The sequence below is a fragment of the Osmerus eperlanus genome, chromosome 3, assembly GCF_963692335.1.
Source record: "Osmerus eperlanus chromosome 3, fOsmEpe2.1, whole genome shotgun sequence".
NCBI classification, from domain to species: domain Eukaryota; kingdom Metazoa; phylum Chordata; class Actinopteri; order Osmeriformes; family Osmeridae; genus Osmerus; species Osmerus eperlanus.
The window spans coordinates 1341455-1364284 of NC_085020.1; the positions used below are offsets into that span (position 1 = coordinate 1341455).

The 22830-nt window shown below is 49.3% G+C and overlaps 1 protein-coding gene across 5 annotated transcripts in view; it reads right to left on the bottom strand.

Moving 5' to 3' along the window:
* Positions 1-22830, bottom strand: part of tns1b (tensin 1b) — a 52456-nt gene that overhangs the window by 25969 nt on the left and 3657 nt on the right. For 4 of the 5 annotated variants that reach the window (XM_062456356.1, XM_062456355.1, XM_062456354.1 and 1 more), the window contains exons 2-13: positions 20867-20916; positions 16811-16982; positions 16602-16652; positions 16206-16328; positions 15010-15074; positions 14371-14454; positions 13836-13948; positions 13670-13730; positions 11617-11692; positions 10550-10679; positions 10313-10390; positions 10091-10207 (exon numbers count right to left, since the gene is read on the bottom strand). In XM_062456356.1, coding sequence (XP_062312340.1) covers positions 10091-10207; positions 10313-10390; positions 10550-10679; positions 11617-11692; positions 13670-13730; positions 13836-13948; positions 14371-14454; positions 15010-15074; positions 16206-16328; positions 16602-16652; positions 16811-16982; positions 20867-20892 — 1096 coding nt within the window. In that variant the 5' untranslated portion in view covers positions 20893-20916. The remainder of the gene's footprint in view (positions 1-10090; positions 10208-10312; positions 10391-10549; positions 10680-11616; positions 11693-13669; positions 13731-13835; positions 13949-14370; positions 14455-15009; positions 15075-16205; positions 16329-16601; positions 16653-16810; positions 16983-20866; positions 20917-22830) is intronic. The other variant, XM_062456353.1, reaches the window with a different exon arrangement.

Genomic DNA, 22830 nt, shown 5'->3' on the forward strand with positions numbered 1-22830 from the left:
AGTCAGAACACAGCCCACACCACACACACACACACACACAATGTCAGGCTGATAGCAGCAGAACATAAGGCATCTGGTCCTGCTGAAAGATTGTGTCGCAGGAGGAGATATTCAGACAAATCAAGACAAAGTGACTGAAAGTGACATGTGAACAGTGTGTGTAGAAAGTCCAGCGGCAGATCAAGGATCAGGAGTGGGTATTGTAGTTTTAAGTGTTTCAGTGGTCAGAGTGGAGGCACGGTTTGTGTTTACCAGACAGGGTAAAACAACCCAGTCTGCAGCCAAGCCAGAATCAGGTGTTTACCAGCTGGACCTGAGGGGGGAACTAGTACAAGGAGATCATGATGCTATTAATGATGTTTATGAGCAACATCTCTATTCTAGACCCCTACATCATCCCAGCAGCTGTATTTCTGTCTTGATTACCCAGCTCAACTTGAATGTGTGTGTGTGTGTGTGTGGTTAAAAAAAGTCTCAGCTGAGACCAGATCTCAAAGAGGATGGAATTCTAAACGCTAACCAACACCTTCACAGGTTTTTATGGTATCTTACGACATCTGACTTTCCAGATGCTACTGTTTAGTTGGTGTCTCAGTGTCCTATGCTGTGTGTGTGAATACAGGGCTGTTTATGTATGTTGATAGGTGTGTGTGTGTGTATATGTGCATTCATTCATGCATGTCTATGTGAATAGTTTACAGCTGTTAGTGTGTTTGTTGCAGTCTGCGGGAGGTGAACCCCTGTTGTGACACACACACACACACACAGACACACACACACACACACACACACAGAGACACACACACACACACAGACACACACACACAGACACACACACACACACACACTCATACTCTCCTCTCAGCCCAACTCACTGGATGGTAAGAGTGAGAGTGTGCTGTGGTATTTACCCTGTCAGTTGTAAACAATTTGTCACCACATTCTCCTCTGTGTGTGTGTGTGTGTGTGAGAGAGAATGAGTGTGTGAGTGAGTGAGTGTGTGTGTGCACATTCTGTTGATGATTCCTAAAGCCACTGCTGTTAAACTACTCGCACAAGACAGAAAATAACATTTAACAAACCACTTTCTCATTTGAATACAAAACATATCCCATCTCAGTCGATCCCATTTCTAACCACAGGAAGGTCTGGAGGCTGTTTTGCCAGGCTGTCCACCAGATGCTCTCTCGCTCTCTCTCTCTGACCTCTGACCTCTCCCCCGCCACTCTTTAACCCCGACGGCCATATATTTATACTTTATAGAGGAAGTACCCGTCTCTGGTATCCTGCTCCTGGGGAGAGACCTTCCCCCCCTGGCTAGGGGGTGAGGGGGGCGGGTGACGCCTGGGGTGAGGATGACTGGATGAGTGAGTGAGAGGGTGAGTGTGTTTACAGTACATGCACTCAACGCTTCAAGCATTCCACCACAACACACACACACACACACCGAATACAACACCGCTAACACCGTCCTCCACTAGGAGTGTGTGTTTCTGAGACACTGCTAACACCGTCCTCCACTAGGAGTGTGTGTTTCTGAGACACCGCTAACACCGTCCTCCACTAGGAGTGTGTGTTTCTGAGAAAGGAAAGTGAGACAGGACCTGGGAGACTATTAAAACCACAAGTGAGGTGTTGAGGACAAGGCAGCTCCCTGGGCAGCTCCAGCAGGCTGGCTCCTCGTTAGGGTGGAGGGCTGAACCCTTGCCTTGCAGGCTGGCTCCTCGTTAGGGTGGAGGGCTGAACCCTTGCCTTGCAGGCTGGCTCCTCGTTAGGGTGGAGGGCTGAACCCTTGCCTTGCAGGCTGGCTCCTCGTTAGGGTGGAGGGCTGAACCCTTGCCTTGCAGGCTGGCTCCTCGTTAGGGTGGAGGGCTGAACCCTTGCCTTGCAGGCTGGCTCCTCGTTAGGGTGGAGGGCTGAACCCTTGCCTTGCAGGCTGGCTCCTCGTTAGGGTGGAGGGCTGAACCCTTGCCTTGCAGGCTGGCTCCTCGTTAGGGTGGAGGGCTGAACCCTTGCCTTGCAGGCTGGCTCCTCGTTAGGGTGGAGGGCTGAACCCTTGCCTTGCAGGCTGGCTCCTCGTTAGGGTGGAGGGCTGAACCCTTGCCTTGCAGGCTGGCTCCTCGTTAGGGTGGAGGGCTGAACCCTTGCCTTGCAGGCTGGCTCCTCGTTAGGGTGGAGGGCTGAACCCTTGCCTTGCAGGCTGGCTCCTCGTTAGGGTGGAGGGCTGAACCCTTGCCTTGCAGGCTGGCTCCTCGTTAGGGTGGAGGGCTGAACCCTTGCCTTGCAGGCTGGCTCCTCGTTAGGGTGGAGGGCTGAACCCTTGCCTTGCAGGCTGGCTCCTCGTTAGGGTGGAGGGCTGAACCCTTGCCTTGCAGGCTGGCTCCTCGTTAGGGTGGAGGGCTGAACCCTTGCCTTGGCCTTGAGGGCCGTCTGCAGCCTGGGAGCTGCTGCAGTGCAGCGCTTCTCCTCTGGCACTCAGGGACACGCTGAACCAGGAACTCACTTCCTTCACCTTGTTGATTATTTTAGACGAAGGATTTGTTTCCTCGACTGAGCTGTCTAGTTTTCTAGCGTCAGAAAGGAAAACAAACTGTCCTAAATGTGGAGATTTTTCGACAAGGTCGCAACATAGTGTTTGATAGATAGCTCGATGCCCTCCATTTGGGGGCAATACCAGGAATCCTATCAAAGCTGAGTGGTTGGATTCCTCTAGAGAGAGAGATACTGGTCCAGGAGAGCTGTATATCTGGTGCTTGTGACAGCTCTTACTCTGCTCTCTGCTGAGCAAGCTCATCGACATGCTCCTTCCCAGCCAATAACACTCAATGGAAGTACTTATTGAACTTTAAGTACAGGGCCCTACTAATAGAGGCTTTTAACATGGGAGACATTAAATATACATCAGAGGCTTTTAGATGTCTATGAGCCAGCACAGAGAAGAGTGTGTATCAGCAGAGTGGAAAAGTACTGCCCAACACAGGTAGGCTCAACATAGAGGCCAGGTGGCCATGCTGAGATTCATGGCCTGAATAATTCCGGTTGGATCGTTTTGTATGTAAACACCCTGGCCAGATAGCTGTTGTCACACCATCATCTCCAGTATCTTAAAGAGAGTCTCCATGGAGACTCGGCTCCCAACCTTAATCCATGAGACGTCATGTGGGGGCTGGGGAGGAGGGGTCCACTCATGAGAAGAAAACCACATGAGAGTTAAGCAGTGATCTTGGAGATCAGATAATTTTATATATCTCACCAACAGCCTGGTGATATGTGCATGTACACATCCATTTAGCACTTGGAGGATGGCCCTGAGACACACACACACACACACACGTGGCATCACACACACGTCATAGCCCAAAGAGTCCATCTACACAGATCTAGGGTTTCAGCCTGATGGAGTGGCTCAGGAAAAGCAATCAAGCACCGCTGTGCTCCAAGCTGTGCCCAGGCCGAGGCCCTAGTGAGGTGCAGCTGTGATCGTCTGGCTGTGGCTGGCTGGGGTCTGGAGACGACCCAGGGACCACGGCTGGATCCTCGTTCCCGCGGTACCACAGAAGACCAGGCTGTACACACACCCTCTTCACAGACCTCCAGCCCTTCAAATCCTGTTCAAATCAATTAGAGTCTTTATAGACTCTGGATACAAATCCGTTCTTTATCATTTGAAGCAGGTTTTGCGTTTCCAAACTGTCTGCGGCAAAGTGCTCAAACTAGCAGACGAGAGAAATGTTGGAGATGAAGATCGACTGAGTTTGCAGAGACGAAACACACAGTCTACCCAACACCCACAGAAAAGAACCAAAAGAGAGTTGCTAAACATTTTCAACCACCAGAAATCCATTATCTACACATACAGAACTCTCCTGTCACACCAAAACACAACTTCCCAATAACAACAATCCCAATATCACTCAAGCAAACAATGTCCCCATTTCCTTCCTGGTGTCTAAAAATGGAGCCCGACCGGAGCCTCATTACTCCAGCAACATCACAGGACGGTCATTAAGCAGTTCCAAAGGACCTGATTGGGCGCAGCTGAGAGAGGGCCCAGAAGGCCATGCTGCTGGACAGTGAATCAGCATTTTCTTTTGTCTTGGTCTAGACCCCAGCCCTCACTGTAAACACAAACAACAAACTCTCAGGTTTAGTACACACTGTAGTCTGCTGTAGAAAAAGTATTTTGAGTAGATCTATAGCTCTACAGAATAGTTCTCTGTATGCCACAGTTGTGTATTGCATAACATTTGGACGTGGTGTTTGTCATCTACTGGACTAGCATGTGTAGGTGTTCTGGTCCCAGGGTGTCCTTGTTGGCGTTGGGTCTGTGTGTGGGCATGTGTGTGTGTGTGTGTGCATGTGTGTCTACTCGTTGGTGCACATCCCTCTGTGAGTGCGTGAGTGTCAGAGTCACATGAAAGGTTCTCCCTTGTAAACATCAGTCCCCATGTCCACCCGTGCTGCCTGGCCAGGCGGGTCATCAGCAGGCTAGCTGAACCATGCTGCCTGGCCAGGCGGGTCTTCAGCAGGCTAGCTGAACCATGCTGCCTGGCCAGGCGGGTCTTCAGCAGGCTAGCTGAACCATGCTGCCTGGCCAGGCGGGTCTTCAGCAGGCTAGCTGAACCATGCTGCCTGGCCAGGCGGGTCTTCAGCAGGCTAGCTGAACCATGCTGCCTGGCCAGGCGGGTCTTCAGCAGGCTAGCTGAACCATGCTGCCTGGCCAGGCGGGTCTTCAGCAGGCTAGCTGAACCATGCTGCCTGGCCAGGCGGGTCTTCAGCAGGCTAGCTGAACCATGCTGCCTGGCCAGGCGGGTCTTCAGCAGGCTAGCTGAACCATGCTGCCTGGCCAGGCGGGTCTACAGCAGGCTAGCTGAACCATGCTGCCTGGCCAGGCGGGTCTTCAGCAGGCTAGCTGAACCATGCTGCCTGGCCAGGCGGGTCTTCAGCAGGCTAGCTGAACCATGCTGCCTGGCCAGGCGGGTCTACAGCAGGCTAGCTGAACCATGCTGCCTGGCCAGGCGGGTCTTCAGCAGGCTAGCTGACCCGTGCAGGGGGACAGACAGGGGCCGTAGTAGGAAACAGGAGGACAGGGTCTCATAAAGAGCAGGCAGCCTCCAGCCTGCCCTCCTCTCCTCCTCCTACGCCTGCTTCCCAGCCCTTGTTAAGCCCTAAGACAAACACTGTTAGCCCGGCAGCCAAACAGCTGAGAGGGGGGAGAGAGAGCGCGAGAGAGGGGGACAGTGAGAGAGATGGTCTGGACAACAGCTGGATGCAAGCTGTGAGGAGAGAGGGCTGAAGACCTGTCCTACACACACGTTAGTGTTCACACGCTAGCCGTTCATGTGAGCCATTCACACACCAGCATGTGTGTGTCAAAAACATTGAGCACACATTCCCACAAAAAATCTAATCGATAGAGAAGTAATTGAGAAATTATGAAAACTGTGTCATTCAAGTTAGTTTTCCCATCAATACATATTAGGACAAATATCTTTACATGTCACGTTGTAATATTGATGATTTGTGGAGCGTCTTCCTGAACTGTGAGTGTTCAAAACTGTCAAACTACGTTCTGTAACAGTCTCGATGCTCAGAAGCAGCCAGAACCTCTTTTCAGGCCACTAACAGGGTTGCAACAGGGACAGCAGTCAGACATGTATACTAGGCTGTTATCTCTCATGCCTCTACACCTAGCAGGACCATCCTGCAGCCTCCTGCTCATACACAACATGAAGCGTCTGAGTGTTGAGTCAAAGCAACGTAATCCCCAAAGCCCCACACAGGCCGAGCTGGGATCTGTTTCCAACACAGACCGTCCTGGGAGGAACACACACACCTCACCTGTGTCCTGGGAGGAACACACACACACCTCACCTCTGTGTCCTGGGAGGAAGACGGCGCGTGCTTGCAAGACACTACTGAAGGGATGTAATCAGTTTGAGGAGAAGAAAATTGCTCTTTGCGTAACGGAACAGTTTCCAGGCTGGAAAGTTGAGTAACGTCAAGGCATGGGCATGGGAACATGGGCAACAAACATGAGCTGAAACACACAACTTTGAGAGAGGAGTGCAAACATAAACTCTCAGGTGCACGCTAAACACACACACACACACACTCCACAACTACACACAACCGACAGACCAACAGACACATGCTGATGTGAGGGCTGCTTGTCTAATACACAGCCACAGTAGTGCTGACATTGTAACCTTGGACTGTAAAACTTCAGTATGTCTCAACACAAACATGACCAACGGCATTCAACCATTTAGAGTTAGTGAGGATAGCTCACTTTCTCTCTAAAAGTCACAAAAGTCCAAACCAGCAGATTCCTTCCTTGCTACTCCACACAAATAAAACTCACAAATCAGGTGTAACATTTGGTCAAATGAGAAAACCGATGTCAATAATTAATTTAGATCGTGGTCATGTGAGGTCCAAAGTTAAGTTCCGACTCGTAAACTTCAGCCTCTATCAAGTCTGCTGTTTCATACTCACTTGTTGGTGAACACCTCAGCTGGCAGCGGCTCGTCACTGTCTCCAGAAGCTCTTCCCTGTCTCTCTACCTCACACCCGACACTCTGCTGACCAGCCACTCTGCTGTGTCTGAGCGGAGCCCAGGAACACACACAACACACACAACACCACTGCGAGCGCACACACGCGCACACACACTCGGTCACTCCCCCTCCTGTCACACACTGCACAAAGGAGCTTCACAGTGGATTGGGAGGGTCGGGCTTTAACTCCTGTGTGTGTAGGAGCAGAGAGACAGCCTGCATAATAGCCTTTTGAAATTGCGCAAGATGTTTTTGAGACTCCATAAGTTATGTTTGTAAAGGAAAAAGTGTATGAGAATCCAGTTAGAGCCTGTAGAAGTGTCTTCACCACTAAAAGGTTGTCTGTCTGCTATACGGCTGGGTGTCTTGATCAGACTAGTATCTGGGCACCACTACAGAGCTGCACCCCTGTAACACCCAACACCTCGCCCCAACAACTATTCTGAACATGTCTGGGGACGGGCACCAGACAGAAATGGGAACGCTGACTGCTCAAACGTCCCTTTAAATGACCCCTGGTGACCCCGCTGACCTCCGACCCCTGCAGCTCCTCAGCTGGTTCAGGGGACTCACCTCAGATTCAGCAGCTGCTGATCTGAGACTAATTGTCCAGGTCAGAGAAAGTAATCTGGCTGCAACAGTAACCTCAACAGGACCTCAAAAGGACCTCAACAGGACCTGGACTGAGAACTAGAGACGGAGTTAGCCGGGTTGCTAGCCAGCTGACTGTCTGGTCGGCTGGTGAGGTTGTCAAGGTGACAGGATCAGGGATGGTTCCTCTGACAGACAGGTCCTTGGGCAGACGGCCACACATGCTGTGGTGAAACAGATGTTTGTTTGCTGATAGAAGTGAAGGTTGAAGACGAGCGGATAGAGGACTTCTTTACTCTGACCAAGTCTGCACAGTTCATTCTAGAAGGTCTATAAATGACCATTTTTTTCCTCTGGAAAAATCTTTCAACCCTAATCCTGACAAAACTCCCTGTAGCAAAAACGACTTCACTTAAGCCAAAGTGCGACAGTAATCCACTCATCACAATTACGCCTCCAACTACTATTGTAAAGATATAAATCTTAGACTTTCTCGTCTGCTCTGGAAGCCATTCAGCTGGAGGAGATAATTGCCTTCTCAGCGACTAAAGAGTCTGGAGCTGGGAGAGAACACACTTGATTACAGTGGAAATGCAAACACTCCAGTTTCCTGGAAAGCCAGAACTCTCCTGCCATTACCGCAAACGCTCGCCCGCTGCAGCAGCCTCCGTTCAAGATGGAGCCAGGCAGGCAGAGCCCCACAACCACACCGACCGCCTGCAAGGAGCACGCTGGACATGAGCAGAAGACACCAGGCGCTGCTGGCAGAAGCAGGGGCAAAGGCAGGGGCAAAGGCAGGGGCGGAGGCAGGGGCAGAGACAGGGGCGGAGGCAGGGGCAGAGGCAGGGACAGAGGCAGGTGCAGAGGCAGGGACAGAGGCAGGAGCAGAGACAGGGGCAGAGACAGGGGCAGAGGCAGAGACAGGGACAGAGGCACGGGCAGAGACAGGGACAGAGGCAGGGGCAGAGGCAGGGACAGAGACAAGGGCAGGGAAGGCTGTATGTCTGGGCTCCATGGACGAGCCTCGTCAGAGGGGATGATGCGTCTGTGTACGTGCAGATCTACCATTATGTGTCTTGAGTGAATTAATGTTATTTACGTCAACACACACACACACTCACACTCTAAGGTCAGGAGAGGACACACACACAGTGAGACACACACAAAGTGAGAATCTTCTGGAAGAGAGATCTGGAGATGTTGACACCTCATGCTATTTCTGCAGGCCCTATTTAAAGCAGGTGATGGGATGGGCTAGACAGTTTACGGCCAGTGATAAAAGACAATCCTGTGCTCCTCCATCCCTCCAAGAAAAGCAACGGCAAACATACTCAAAACACTTCACCTCTCGGACACTCAACAGATACACACATTTATACGGAGCAAACGTCCAATAGGTATGTTTGTATGGAGTTGTTCAGATGGACTGTTCTTCCTAGTCATGTTTACAAGAGCTTGTTATGGGAAGTGACTTCTTCAGTCACTGTGTTAAATCCCAAACACACACAGTCCACGTTGTTCCTGGTGTGCTCTCTCTCTCTCCCGTTTCCATTTAGAGAATGTTTTATGTCAGTTTGGTCAGATTGTGACCATCCTTCTACATGAGGAATGTTGTGTCCAGGGCTTGTGGCCGGCCCAGGAATGTGTCTCTGTGCTGGGGAAGGCTGCAGAGCCTTGTCCCTCCACACTCTGGGCCTCCTGCCGTTCCTCTGGTCACCCACCGCACACACAACCACACCAACGCAACCAGGCAGACATTGTTTACTCTCCGCCATTAACATGTTTCAGACGTCAAGTTTACGAGGGATTTTTGGTTGACGGTTATCCTCACACCTTCATCATGGTCACCCAGTTGGCTCCGGAGAGTTCTGACTGCTAAAGGCCGGTCACGACACGTTATATCTCAAACTGTTCAGTCAACACAGAGAAAAAGTGTCCAAATAGAGGATCTAGATCTGTCCGGTATCTGTATCAGTGCTATTTGGGCACTGATAGGGCAGCAGGATACAAGCCCTATGATATGGTTGTGATGTGCCGAACAGTTCAGTCCTAATGCTTTCTTAACAGTTTAAGATTAGTGGGCTGTCAAAGCCTCCTCTTTTCACAGTAGCTCAAGGACTAGGAGATTACAACATGAAGAGAGTGACATAACCAGCTGATACACACAAACATTTGATCAACCAGATCAGTCTTCAACACTAGAAACCACATCTGGCTCTCGCATCAGGGTTCATCTGACAGGAACTGAACTCACTCTGCCATGTTCAGAGCTGTGGTGTTTACCAACAAACCACTGTGATCCCAGTCTTATCTCCAAGGACAGATTTCTGAGAACACACCCAAAACTCAGCACAAACTGTTCTGAAGGCAGGCTCTTTCACACTTAGAGAAACACACTACACACTCAAGACAGTGTGTGTTCACTCTGGGACATGCTGGCATTCCAAATCCCAGTCACATAACTCTGGTGATTTCTGACCTGCGTGTGACCCCTGTGTTGAGAGAGATGGGGCAGATGAGAGTGAGAAGACTCTGTAAACTCTGTCAGAGCTGATTGGATCTCAGCGCTGTCACGCTCACAGCTCTCCATAGCAGGTGTCCTCTGAGGAGCAGCCAGCCTGCAGGGATCTCACATGGACGTGTGTGTCTGTGGTCTGAGCAGGACCATGTTTTGGAGAATGCTGTTTGTGTGTGTATGTGTGTAACCTAACAGTGGTGTTTGTTGCTCCTGGACATTTGAAATTAGGTGGACCAAAAGGTTGTGGGGGTTCTGAGAAGTCATTAAACACCTTGTGAACTTTACAAGTTAGGAGGGTATGTGAGGTCAACCTAACTCTGGGGGTTGAGTGTGTGCGTGAGTGAGTTCTCCAGAATAGCTGACCAATAGCCTCCACCTCTAACCCCCCAGTCGACCTATGAAAGGCCAGGCCTCCACTCACCGTCCAAAGGGTCCTCACAGGTCTGGTTGACGTTGTCGTAGGAGTCCCAGCGAATCAGAGGATCCTGGGTATTGTAGTCTACAGAGACGCTGGGCCCGTTCTCCAGGTGGTTCATCCCTGAGGGCAAACACAGACAGTGGGGTCAGAGGTCATGGAGGGAACATCGACCTTGCTGCTGGGGGGGTCACAGGGTTTCCAAGATGGCGGCGGTGGTGTAGATACCTGGATGCTTACCGTGTATTTTCTCCGGCCCGAAGGAAAACACAAACTCCACTTTTCCATATTCTGGGAATCGCTCATCTGAGACAAACACAGAAACATGAGAACGATGCAGAGGTGCTGAAAATCAACTGGTATTTATCATGTTGGGGTTTCAAAGAGATTAAAGATGTTGATCTTAGTATAACTTAGAAGTTATAATTTATAGTAGAGGGTTGTAACAGCTGAAGAAGCTCCTACCCTTGAAGGTCTGGTCCAGCTCGTCCTTCCCGAACACGACGGCCAGGTCGTGGACGGCACAGGTGTGGAACTGCACCCTGAACACCACGTCTCTGGAGGGGCTTCTGAAGCGCTTGTGATAGCACTTCAGCTGCAGGGAGAACACACACACACACACAACCACAACTCAGGTTTGAACCCAGTCAGACTACAGCTTCCTCCCCTGTACTTTCAGGAGTACATCGTTTTTGTTTAAAAAAAAACGTTTTGTAAGGTCGAGAAAACATTGGGGAACAATGTTAGAATTTCTTTTTTTTTTACATTTTGAAAAAAGTTTCAAAAGTTTGAAAATATAATTTGGGGAACAATGTTAGATGTTAGATTTTTTTTACCAAGGTTAGGATTGTTTTTGAAAGGTTGAAAAAAATATATTAAAAACATTCTGATCAAACATGACCATATTTGAGGGAGATGTTCGAAATTGTCAGTCAGTGTCAAAAAGGATTCCTGGAGAATCGAGAATAGAGTCAGCTTTGCTGGGGAACACCTCAGGTGCGTGTCTATAGAGTCAGCTCTGCTGGGGAACACCTCAGGTGCGTGTCTATAGAGTCAGCTCTGCTGGGGAACACCTCAGGTGGGTGTCTATAGAGTCAGCTTTGCTGGGGAACACCTCAGGATGGCTGTTTAACGCTGATGATATGAGTTAGTGTGTCTGCAGGTACTTTTTAAAAACCGGACAAGTTTAATTACAAATCATCATTCCAGCCTTCTCTCGGAAAAGAAGTCCAGCCCATGCTCATGTGGACAGGATGTTTTACAGCTGGCACACTGTGTGCTGACGAGGCCATAAAACCAAGCTCGGCCACCGGCCAACTGTCCTCCCCTCCCAATAGTTACGGCTCTGTATCTTTTATGAATGGCAGTTATTAAATATTATGGGACAAACATGTTTAAAAGCCCAAACAAGGGAGGTGGATCCATCAGGACTCTCCAGCATCACGCACAAGGCTCCAGCCAGCCTCACCTCCACAGCCTCCTGCCTCACACTGCAGGTGCTGTAGGGTGGAAGAGGGTGGAGGGGTACTCACCAAGATGTCTCCCTTCAACATGAGCCCTGGCTCGATGGTGATGCAGATGCTGGTCTGACTGTCTCCCTGCACGTTGCTGCCAGAAGGAACACAAGCCGTCAGGGTGGAGGACAATCACCATTTATACATGAGTGGGATTCAGATATACACCAGGTATTTAGAACTCAGAGTCAGAGATACAGTTTGTGAAACCCTGCACTGCCCTCCAACAACATCCAGTCATACAGTATGAAGCGAGGTTTAGGGTTAGTATTAGCAGGGTTAGTATTAGCAGGGTTAGTATTAGCTAGTTCCTTAGGTGTGGCAGTCAAACGTCTCTCTCAAGCCGCTCTCGTCCATTAGGGAAAAACCCCTTCCCGTTTACTGGGATATACCTCACTGCACCTTATCCCTGCATCACATGACTCACATCAACATCCCTGGTGAGCACAGAGCCCCAGATCAGAGGATGTTAACAGAGTCTGCCCAGCCACTCTGACGGCTGACTGGCGATGTGTCTGTGGTCTGCTGTGAGGACCAGGGTCATCCTGGTATTACTGTCTGACCGCTGCTCTCCCTGGAGGAGGGTGATCAAAGGGAGAGCAGTAATAGGCTGCATGTGAGAGAGGGGGATGAGGGAGGGCTGTATTCACAGGAGGGTCACCTGACACGCTTTTACTACTTCAGACAGAACATGGTTCAACAGACCCATGTCCATGTTGTCCTGTACATGAATGAACTGACATACGGCGCAAAACTGGCAAAGGCCCCCTTGAGCCCTCAGCAGAAGAGCCTGACAGGCCGTCTCCTGCTGCTGAGGAGAAGTAACAGCACCACAGATACACCCTACGACCTCTGGTACTGCCCTCTGGTACTGCCCTCTGGTACTGCCCTCTGTTACTGCCCTCTGGTACTGCCCTCTGGTAATGCCCTCTGGTACTGCCCTCTGGTAATGCCCTCTGGTACTGCCCTCTGGTACTGCCCTCTGTTACTGCCCTCTGGTTCTGCCCTCTGGTACTGCCCTCTGGTAATGCCCTCTGGTACTGCCCTCTGTTACTGCCCTCTGGTACTGCCCTCTGGTACTGCCCTCTGGTACTGCCCTCTGGTAATGCCCTCTGGTACTGCCCTCTGTTACTGCCCTCTGGTAATGCCCTCTGGTACTGCCCTCTGGTAATGCCCTCTGGTAATGCCCTCTGTTAATGCCCTCTGGTACTGCCCTCTGGTAATGCCCTCTGGTACTGCCCTCTGGTAATGCCCTCTGGTAATGCCCTCTGAAGGTGTGTCACTGTGCCACTCTGAAGGATGGAGAGAGAGAGTGGTCAGAGGAAGATGGAGCTCAGAGCGAGGACAGGAAGGGAATGAGAGAGAGAGAGAGAGAGAGAGAGAGAGAGAGAGAGAGAGAGAGAGAGAGAGAGAGAGAGAGAGAGAGAGAGAGAGAGAGAGAGAGAGAGAGAGAGAGAGAGAGAGAGAGAGAGGAGAGAGAGAGAGGGAGGGAGAGAGAGAGGGAGAGAGAGAGAGAGAGAGAGAGAGAGAGAAAGGAAGGGGTCCTATCAGCCCTGCATGTGCACCATTCTACATCCTAGATGCCCCCCACCAATCCCCATCTCCATCAGCATGCATTCCTACCCACCTCTGTGCTCAAAGGACTGCATAAAGCTGTATAATCCATCATTTCCTGCCCCAGCCTGGGAAGATGTGGGGGTCCAGCAGCACAGCCCGGGGCGTCCATGCAGATGCCTGTCTGCTTATTTCACTGGCTCTCCAGTTACTAATAACACGACTACCGATCATAACATCTGATGCCAGGGTAACCAGAACTGAGGCAGGGGAGGCTAGCTAAACACACTAACGTGTGGCAGGCACACAATGTACACTGGCAGAAGGGCAAGGGTGTGTGTGTGTGTGTGTGTGTGTTGCTAGGGTTATAGAGGAAAAGAATAGTCCTCTTATTATTGAGAAGTTAAGAGTTGTTTTGGGATATTTGCCAATGAAGTGAGTGTATGTGTGTGCACACACATGCATGTGTGCATTTGTGTTTGTGTGTGTTAGTGTCTGCACGGGGGGACAAACTTACTAGATTCCAGATGTGTAGACAGGCTGCATAGCCTGGTAGATCTTGAGAAAGGGGTTACAGCCTGTGGAAAGGACAAACCCAAGCTCAGACTTAAACCCTGATGAGTGGATGAGCGCGTGTCTTAAACAGATGAGTGGATGAGCGCGTGTCTCAGGGTGAAACTCACCTCCTTTAGACTCAAAGTTGGGGATGCCATGCATGATGACATGATGCAGGAACAAAGGCTTGTTGTTGATCTTGATGTGTCCGGACAGCAGTCCGCTGAAGTAGTGCACATACCTGCGGAGCACAGCAGGACCCAGTCAGCACAGGGGGCTGACGTGACCACACAACCCACCTGAGCCTGGCTGACAGGCAACACCATCCTGATGCCTGGGTTAGGTTTAAACAGATGGATTATAGGACAAACTGTGTTTGGTGAAGTGAGGAAATGAGAGAGGAAGCTACTTGATTGGGAACACAGTAAGAAGAGATCATATTCATCAGTGACCTCTATAAACAACTCCAGATAGTGGAAGTGCAATAGATTAGGAGAGTAGAGGTGGGGTTTTTTTTTTAACTAAACAAAACAGTTTAATGTCAGTGTGTATAATATGAATGTGAGCATACGATAAAACAAACACATAGAGACAGGAGCGTCAGGCTAGCCGAGAGCTACGAGGACGTCTGAAACAGGAAGACGGAGGAGGAGAGAATCTGACCTTTTCTGTGAAGGCTGACCCACAGGAAGCACTTTGTCTTCATAAAACCTCTTCATAGCAAACCTGTCCAGGGCCTGGTCAGCACTGCAACACACACACACGGTCAGAACACACACCCTGACACACACGATCAAGCTCAAACTGTAACTTCTGATCTTCCTAGGAAGTGAACAGTTAGCCAAAGCTGCTTCATGTGATTTTATCACGGTCGGAGCAAATGCACTGTGGTAAAGTTTGTTGTCAGAAGCGGTCAGTGCACAGTTAACCCACCAGGAGTAAGGAATGTGATCTGATAACATGGATCTTGTGATTTATCATCTGTGTTTCTGTGTACTGCCCTGCCGAGGGATTGGTTTCCTCATATTTGGACTCCCCCTCCCTTCCTGATAAAACAAGACACCCCCTCATGTTTTCAAGTCCTTGTTTTTCAAATCCTGTCTCATGCTTTACTCCCACCACCCTCCACACCATCACTGCTCCAGGCTTCTCTTCCTCTCTCCATCCCTCCTCACCCTCCACACCATCACTGCTCCAGGCTTCTCTTCCTCTCTCCATCCCTCCTCACCCTCAACCACCATCTCTGAGCTCTTCTAAAGAGGACGTAGGTATTAGCGTGTGTGTGTACAGTGCTGTACCCACCTGGCTGATATGTTGCTGTAGTGCATGTACGCTGCCACTACCACTCCTGTTCTTCCTCGGTTGCCCTGGGGAGAGAGACGACAACAGCCAGCTCTGTTACTGGCCTCCATCAACACAGCCTTTACAATACACAGGCCTGTACACAAAACACCTCCCCAAGCCCTGACTGAGGAGAAGTAAAACAATGAAACAAGACATCATGTGCACCTCGGGGAACATTGATGCTTTAGGTTTAAACTGTAAGTACTGTACAGAAAGGCCCGTTTAGCAGCATATTAGCAGCATGTGCTAATATGATGACCTCTTCCCAGTACCCTGAGAGAACATTACTCCAACCCAACTCTCCACAGGAAAAAATAATAACTGTGGTCGCTATAGCAACGCTCTGTTTGCTCCCTCTTGGTGGGAAAGTTTTTGGACGAAGAAAGAGAGGGAGGAGGGAACTCCTTATGGTCGTTTCCTGTGTTTGCATGAGCGCAGGTCGGCAGGGCGATACTTAAAATGTCTTCTAAAGCTTAAGATATAAAATCACCTACTGCAGATCGTTTGAGAAACCTCAACGAGTTTGTGGTATTGATGAAAGCATTTTACTTTTTTCTTTAAAAAAGCCCATGTGATATTCATGTGTTTACTTTCAGCTATGAAAGACTCAAAGACACAGTCTTTATCCATCCATCTCTCTCTCTCTCCCAGCTTCTCTCCCTCTCTCTCTCTCTCGCCCTCTCCCTCTCTCTTTCCCAGCCACTCTCCCCCTCTCTCTCTCTCTCTCTCTCTCTCTCTCTCTCTCTCTCTCTCTCTCTCTCTCTCTCTCTCTCTCTCTCTCTCTCTCTCTCTCCCAGCCTCTCTCTCTCCATATCTCCACATTTCTCCCAGACAGACACGTTGGTATGGAGGAGAGCACAGCTGGAGAACGCCCCCTGCTGTTTCCACACACAGCCTCCTCTCTCCAGCCAGGTGTCCCAGCACAGCACCACTCACACACTTAACACCAGCTCCAACAGCTACAGGTACCAGGTACCAGACATACTACCCAAATAGGTACAGCTTAGTGGTAGGGCATTTGACAGCAGTCTCAGAGGTCACAGGTTCAAATCCCCCTCTGTGCAATGATTAGGATTAAAGTGTCTGCTAAATGAAAACATCAACTGCCCTGCATCTGTCAGAGGCTCTGAGTTCCAGGCGGTGCTGTCACACACCTTGTTGTGTATGACCACCACATTGTGGCTGTCTCCACTCAGCCAGGTGTCCATGGCCTTACAGATGCTGCAGATCTTATCCAGGGCAGGAGCATGGTGGTCTGGCCAGCCGAAGTCCAGCACCTGGAGAGAGGTCAGGGGGAGGAAAACAGGCGGTCAGGTGACGTTTAAACTGCGGTCTGGTCCTGTGCTCAGATGTCACTTATAGTGTCTGGTTACTGTGAGGGGAGAGGAGAGAGGAGAGGGATGGTGCAGATTAAATGTGGAGACGACAAGAGGAGAGAATGAGGAGAGGACAGAGGAAGAGAGAAGGGAAGGGGAGTAGAGGAGGAGAGAAAAAGAGAGGAGAGGAGGGAAGGAGAGGGCCGGACATAGATTTAAAACTGTCAAACTTACTTTTGGGTTCAGCTGGCTGATGTCAGATCGTCTCTCACTAAGATTGAAGAGCTGGAGAGGACACAAAACAAGCATGAGCGTGTGTTACTCTTTACGGGTCATGAGTGCGTGTGTCTTTACGGGTCATGAGTGTGTCTTTACGGGTCATGCATGTGAGCATGAGAACACACGCTAAGCTGGTGAGCGAGGTTGCCGCGGGCGTGTCTCACCAGGTAGTTCTCTCCGTGTTTGGAGCGCAGCATGGACGCCACCTCCCGCAGGTTGGCAGCGTAGCTCTGCTCCTCCACGGACGAGGGGAAGGAGACAGAGATGATCCTCTCTGTGATGTACACCAGGTCCACCTCATAGTTCTCTTCCAGGGCCTGCAGCACACTCAGAGTCCTTCAGAGGAACACAGGTCCAGGACATCATTTATAGTGTGGATTAAGTTTGGAGACCACAAGAGGAGAGGTTCTAACACATATATATAAGATTATAATGTAGATCATAAGATTATTCCAATATATTCCATATTCTCTGTCCAATAGAACTCATATGAAAGAGTGAGTGAAGGAGATGGATGGAGCAGGGATGAACGGATGAACACAGACACACAGAGGTAGGGCAAAGAGAGGAAACCTCTGGGACTGAGAAGGGAGGGATGATGTTTTCCATCACGCCCAACTGCAACAATACAGCCCAACAACTGACCAACGATAACATACCATTCTGTTATAAACAGCAATGTTTTTGCCCCCAAAAAACTCCAAATACGGCAATGCTAACTTTGAGATTGAGAGGACATGACATCACTAAATCACTCCATTAAACACATATTGGATGTTTCACTTGGGCCGGCCCTACTGAAAACAAGGTGGAGAGTGATTGATTCACTGGATAAACAAACGAGATATGAAAATATCCTGCATTCCACAAGTGTGCACCACGCAGACCAGAACAAAATATTTTGGTCATTCTGGAGGCATGAGAGAGGGTGAGAGGAGAGAGATGGCAAACACCCGACCTAGAGAACGGAGGGAGAGACCGCATGCTTTACCCAATCTAGTGTGACTGGACCAGCAGAGCCACAGAGGGAGGGAGGGCCGGGGTAGGGCAGAGGGAGGGAGGGATTAAGGGAAACGGGCCTGGGTAGGGCAAAGGGAGGGAGGGGTAGAAAGAGGGCCAGAGTTGCGCAAGTGAAGAGAAGGAGGTGAGGAGGTAAAGGGAATTAAAGATGGATGAGAAGGAAAGGATGAGAAGAGCTGTAGACGGCCTAGTGGGAGATGTTAAGACAATGATGGGAAAGAATTAAAGAATTCCTGAGAGAGAGAGAGAGAGAGACAGAGAGAGAGACAGAGAGAGAGAGAGAGAGAGAGAGAGAGAGAGAGAGAGAGAGAGAGGAGAGAGAGAGAGAGAGAGAGAGAGAGAGAGAGAGAGAGAGAGAGAGAGAGAGAGATGAAACGAGATGGAGAAAGAGGAAGAGAGAGAGGGAGAGGTGTCTAGACTGGTCCCCATATCACCAGGCTTATGGGAGAACAAACGTCTGGAGAATATTTCCCACATGTGTCAACGCTGTGTATACCTTCTGAGAAAATTGCTCATCCTGTCTGATTGTCCCTGGGAACTACAGCAGCTTTGCAGAGCAAACACGGTCCACATCTGGCACCACTAGAACGTTGCCCTGCTCACCAAAACATATTCATCACAAGTAATACTAGCCCAAACCCGTGTTTTATTATATAAATATACCACAAATCCGATTTGTGCTACTCTGTACAAACATCACTTAATTTCCACTTGTCCAACCCTGCTACTTTGATAATGTAAGTTGGTTCGTGTCAACCACTTTAGGCCTATTTGTAGTCTTGTTCCGAAAGCGTAGCTATTACTTTCTGTAAGGTTCTGTTGCACGGTTTAGGAATTATTTAGTTAGTTACTGATTAGATCAATTTTTATTCAGTTTTTGTGGCGAAAAGTGGCGCTAACGTTAGCTAGCTGGCCAAAGTCTAAAACGTCACGGCGTCGTCGTCACAACCCAGGGTTCGGTCTTAGTTTAGAGCAACTAGACAAGTCTGGTTCAGTTCGGTGGTTAAAACGGAAGTTGGCTCCACTCTGTTCTAGTCATCCAGAAAAGTCACTGCAGTAGTTCGAACTATAGCTAGCTAGTCCGGGACGCAGTAAATATCTAAGTAGTTACTTAAGCGAAACAATCCTTTCTTTCCACCGTTTTCCGGGCTGCGAACATTTGAAATTGAGTTGGGTTCATGTTTATCAGGAGGGATGACGGGCTTGATTTAGTTGTAACGCCGTTCAGCAGTTAGAGCTAACTAGCTAACGCCGTTCAGCAGTTAGAGCTAACTAGCTAACGCCGTTCAGCAGTTAGAGCTAACTAGCTAACGCCGTTCAGCAGTTAGAGCTAACTAGCTAACGCCGTTCAGCAGTTAGAGCTAACTAGCTAACGCCGTTCAGCAGTTAGAGCTAACTAGCTAACGCCGTTCAGCAGTTAGAGCTAACTAGCTAACGCCGTTCAGCAGTTAGAGCTAACTAGCTAACGCCGTTCAGCAGTTAGAGCTAACTAGTTTGTTCGCTGCACTTTGAGGGTGCCATGATCCATGGGTCCGGTCTGAAGCTACTGCGTGGACATGTTGTACAGTTAAGTTTGAATGGAACTGGGGGAAGAGCTACAGACAGGAGTCGGTAGACTATGAGAGAACCACGACGTCTGGGGCATGAAAGCTGGACCGGAGGCGGAGAACACAATGGAGGATTATTAGAAGAGCTGACTGCTGCAGCGACAGACCACTAAGACGCCAGCCGGCTTCCTGACCTTAGGTAGGCCTATGTATGACAAACTTGTTTGAATGAGAGATTTTTCAAAAATACGGTTTACCGTAATAGTTATTCAGGGTGGCAATTATAGAATCAGATCAAATATAAACCATTATTAAAAAAAACAAGTAGTATGAAATCATATATTTGATTTGAATATTAAAATATTTTTTGCCACGGTTTTTAATTATGTTAGTTATGCTACAATGTTCACCATATAAAAAAAATAAGTCGCAAACCGATCTGTGTTTTGCGACTCCAGATACAGCAATAGCACTGCATCTAGCCTGGTTCTCATCAGCATAGCACATGAACAGATAGCCGATCAGCTTCAGTGGACAGCGGCTATCTTTCCTCGCGCTCAATTGCCCCCCTGCACTGATTGCATTTTCTCATTTGAACGAACCACAACTGAAATACATCCATCTGTTATCGTTATGCAGCCGATAGTTGTTTGCTTTCCGTGTTTCGAACACCGTGAGATTATGCGTTGAATATTGGGTGCTTCGGTTACAGAGTTATATTTAACTACTGTAAGTAGTCAAAGATGTGCCTATGGTATTGTATGGCAAACCATCATAACGTTACAGTATGTGAATGAGGTAACCAGGGAGGGAGTCAGTTGGCTGAGCGGTGAGGGAATCGGGCTAGTAATCCGAATGTTGCCAGTTTGATTCCCGGCCGTGCCAACTGACGTTGTGTCCTTGGGCAAGGCACTTCACCCTACTTGCCTCGGGGGAATGTCCCTGTACTTACTGTAAGTCGCTCTGGATAAGAGCGTCTGCTAAATGACTAAATGTAAATGTAACAGATGATTGCATCATGCAACTATTCTGAATCTACATCTGACACTTAATGTTTGCCTTGCATTGTAAAGACATACATTGTATTGGAATCGTGTAACAATTACTTTTGAAATTCCGCAAAACCTCTTTGGAAAGATGTAATAAAAGGATTCAGTCCTGCTACATTCCCCCTGTGATGTTAACACACTGCAGGCAAGGAAACAAAAAAGAGTTTTGTACCTCAGAAAAAACTCCCTCACTGCAACAATAGTGGTCCACAGAGCCTCACCAACAAGGCCTAATAAATGAACACGCACCACAAGTCCTTGGCTCATTTCATGCGAACAATTTCTGAGTTGTCAGTAAGGATCTGGTGATGTCTGCCTCCCTGCTGTGAGAGTATGAGCGATGGGAAGGCCGGGGCAGTAAAGCGAGCTCCCAGTACCAGCCATAAAGGCCCACTTTCATCTCTTCACTGCTCCACTCAGTACTGGACGGAAACAAGGCAGAAATCCAAACCGGTTATGAGGTCCCAGAGAGGACGTGGTTCACCAGGGTTGGACTGGAGAAACGAGGTCCACCTGCAGATGGGGAGGGACTGGAGCACTTGACGGAGGAGAACATGGAGGGGGGGAGAGGTGGAAGAAAGAGAGGAGAGGGGAGAGGTCTTACCTTGACGGTCTGCGTCGAGACTCCATGCTTTTGGAGGACTTTGTCGAGCCCTGAAAGAAACAAGACAGATCCTTAAGTTACGAAGACTAGCTCAGTCACTCATTGATTTGATCAGAAGCCATGGTCTTTAAAGTTCGCCAAAGCACTGACATGCCCGTTAGTCCAACTGTCACAAGGGATTAAAATACATCATACCGTAAGTACCTCACACAGCACACGAAAGAGATATTGTCAGTACGAGTATGCTGGGAACTCACATGGCTGGATGTTTAATTAACGTTACCAGAGAGGCCTAATGTGTCCCAGTTCTACAGTGTCTCTCTCTCTCATTGTCTTGGTTTGACCACATGTTTATGGCCGGAACTCTGAAGCAAACGGGCCTATTTATAAAACGTTTATTCTGAATTGTGTTCACACAGACAACACGGCTTATACTTAGGGAGTCTTTACAGCTGTACTTAAAAAAAAAGTCTCTCCAGACCCTTCCATACCCTGCACCCCTCCAGCGAGCACCGCCAGGGGGGAGGGGAATCCAGTGTGATTGAGTTTGTTTGAATTCCACTGGCTCCACTTTGACTTCACTCCCTCTGGATGGGCTCCACGAGAGGTCAGAGGTCACCAGGACTGGTCCATTACCCCCCATGCGTGGGGGGTGTTGGAGAGGTCACATGAGCCCAAAGACCTGTTATCCATCATCATCCATTACATCAGTCTGTCTAACAACCACAACCAGGTCCACTCCGCCCCTGTCTCTCTCACAAGTCCTTTACAACACACACACCGTGACACACAACTGTAGGCCTCGTCACCTTCATGTACCCTCGCTGGGTACAGCTCATCTTCTGTGTTTGAAGCACAAGCACAGGCATCACACAACGCCTCATCTTTCACACGTGAAACACGCCCTCCCCTCTCTAAGTCTGTCTCCCTCTCCTGTCATTAGTGCCCTACGGAGCCAATTTGTTTTGACAACTCCTATCCATCTCCCATGGGGCTTTTCCTTATTTTACAACTTCTACAAAGTCCCACATGTGGCGAAGGCCGACCGGAGCGACACAAAGCTCCTCAGTAAGCGACATCTGCGTCTCGCCGTAAACGTTTCAACATGTCGCAGCGACCGTTTCAGACGAGCAGAGTCGCCCTGGAGGGTCCTTCATGCCTCGGGCTCTTCAAACGGGTCTCAGTTTCAGTCCTATCAAAACGTCCACAGACCTTCCTCCGGTCTCTCCGAGAAAGAACGTCTCTCCGAGAACAACAACAAGAACAAGGTCCTCCAACAAACACACACTGTCGCGGTCGTACAGTCACTAAAAGAGCTCGCACAGAAGCTTGAAAGATGGCAGAGGAATAGTTTTGCCAGTAATTAGTCTCAAAACTGTATGTGTGCAGTTTGGGAGCCACGATATACCAACACAACAGGGGTACCATCTGGGTGAGCGAAATCTGGGCCATGAAGCTGTGATTGTAAAAGAGGGCCTTCACTGTGGTTGGAGTGGCTTTCTTTTAGTTTTCTCAGCAACTGAAATACATCTGCTCCACTGGGATTCCAATTCACAGCCCGTTCATAAAACCCTCTTTCAATGGAGAGCCCTCAGAATGTGTAACGATACATGTTTTGCTGATGCAAATACACACAAAACACGTGAGATTTATAGTTTGTGCGGAGCTATGTTCAAACACTGAGTTGGATCATTCTACCAAAGCGGATGTTTATAATAGGATTGTGTGAGGTATGTTTCTCTCACACATAAACATCACAAATGTCCAGACAACATCCAAGCAGGGATACCCTCAGGCCCCCCACCCCCATCATGACTCCCCATGACTTTGAGAACCAGGCAGGGAATGGGGGGAGGGGGTAGTGGGCAGGGGTATGTGGGGAGATTGGAGTTTGATGGGAGGCGGGTCGGCGGGGGAGGGGGGGGCATGAGTGGGGGGTCTCGGGCCTGTCCTTGATCAAAAAC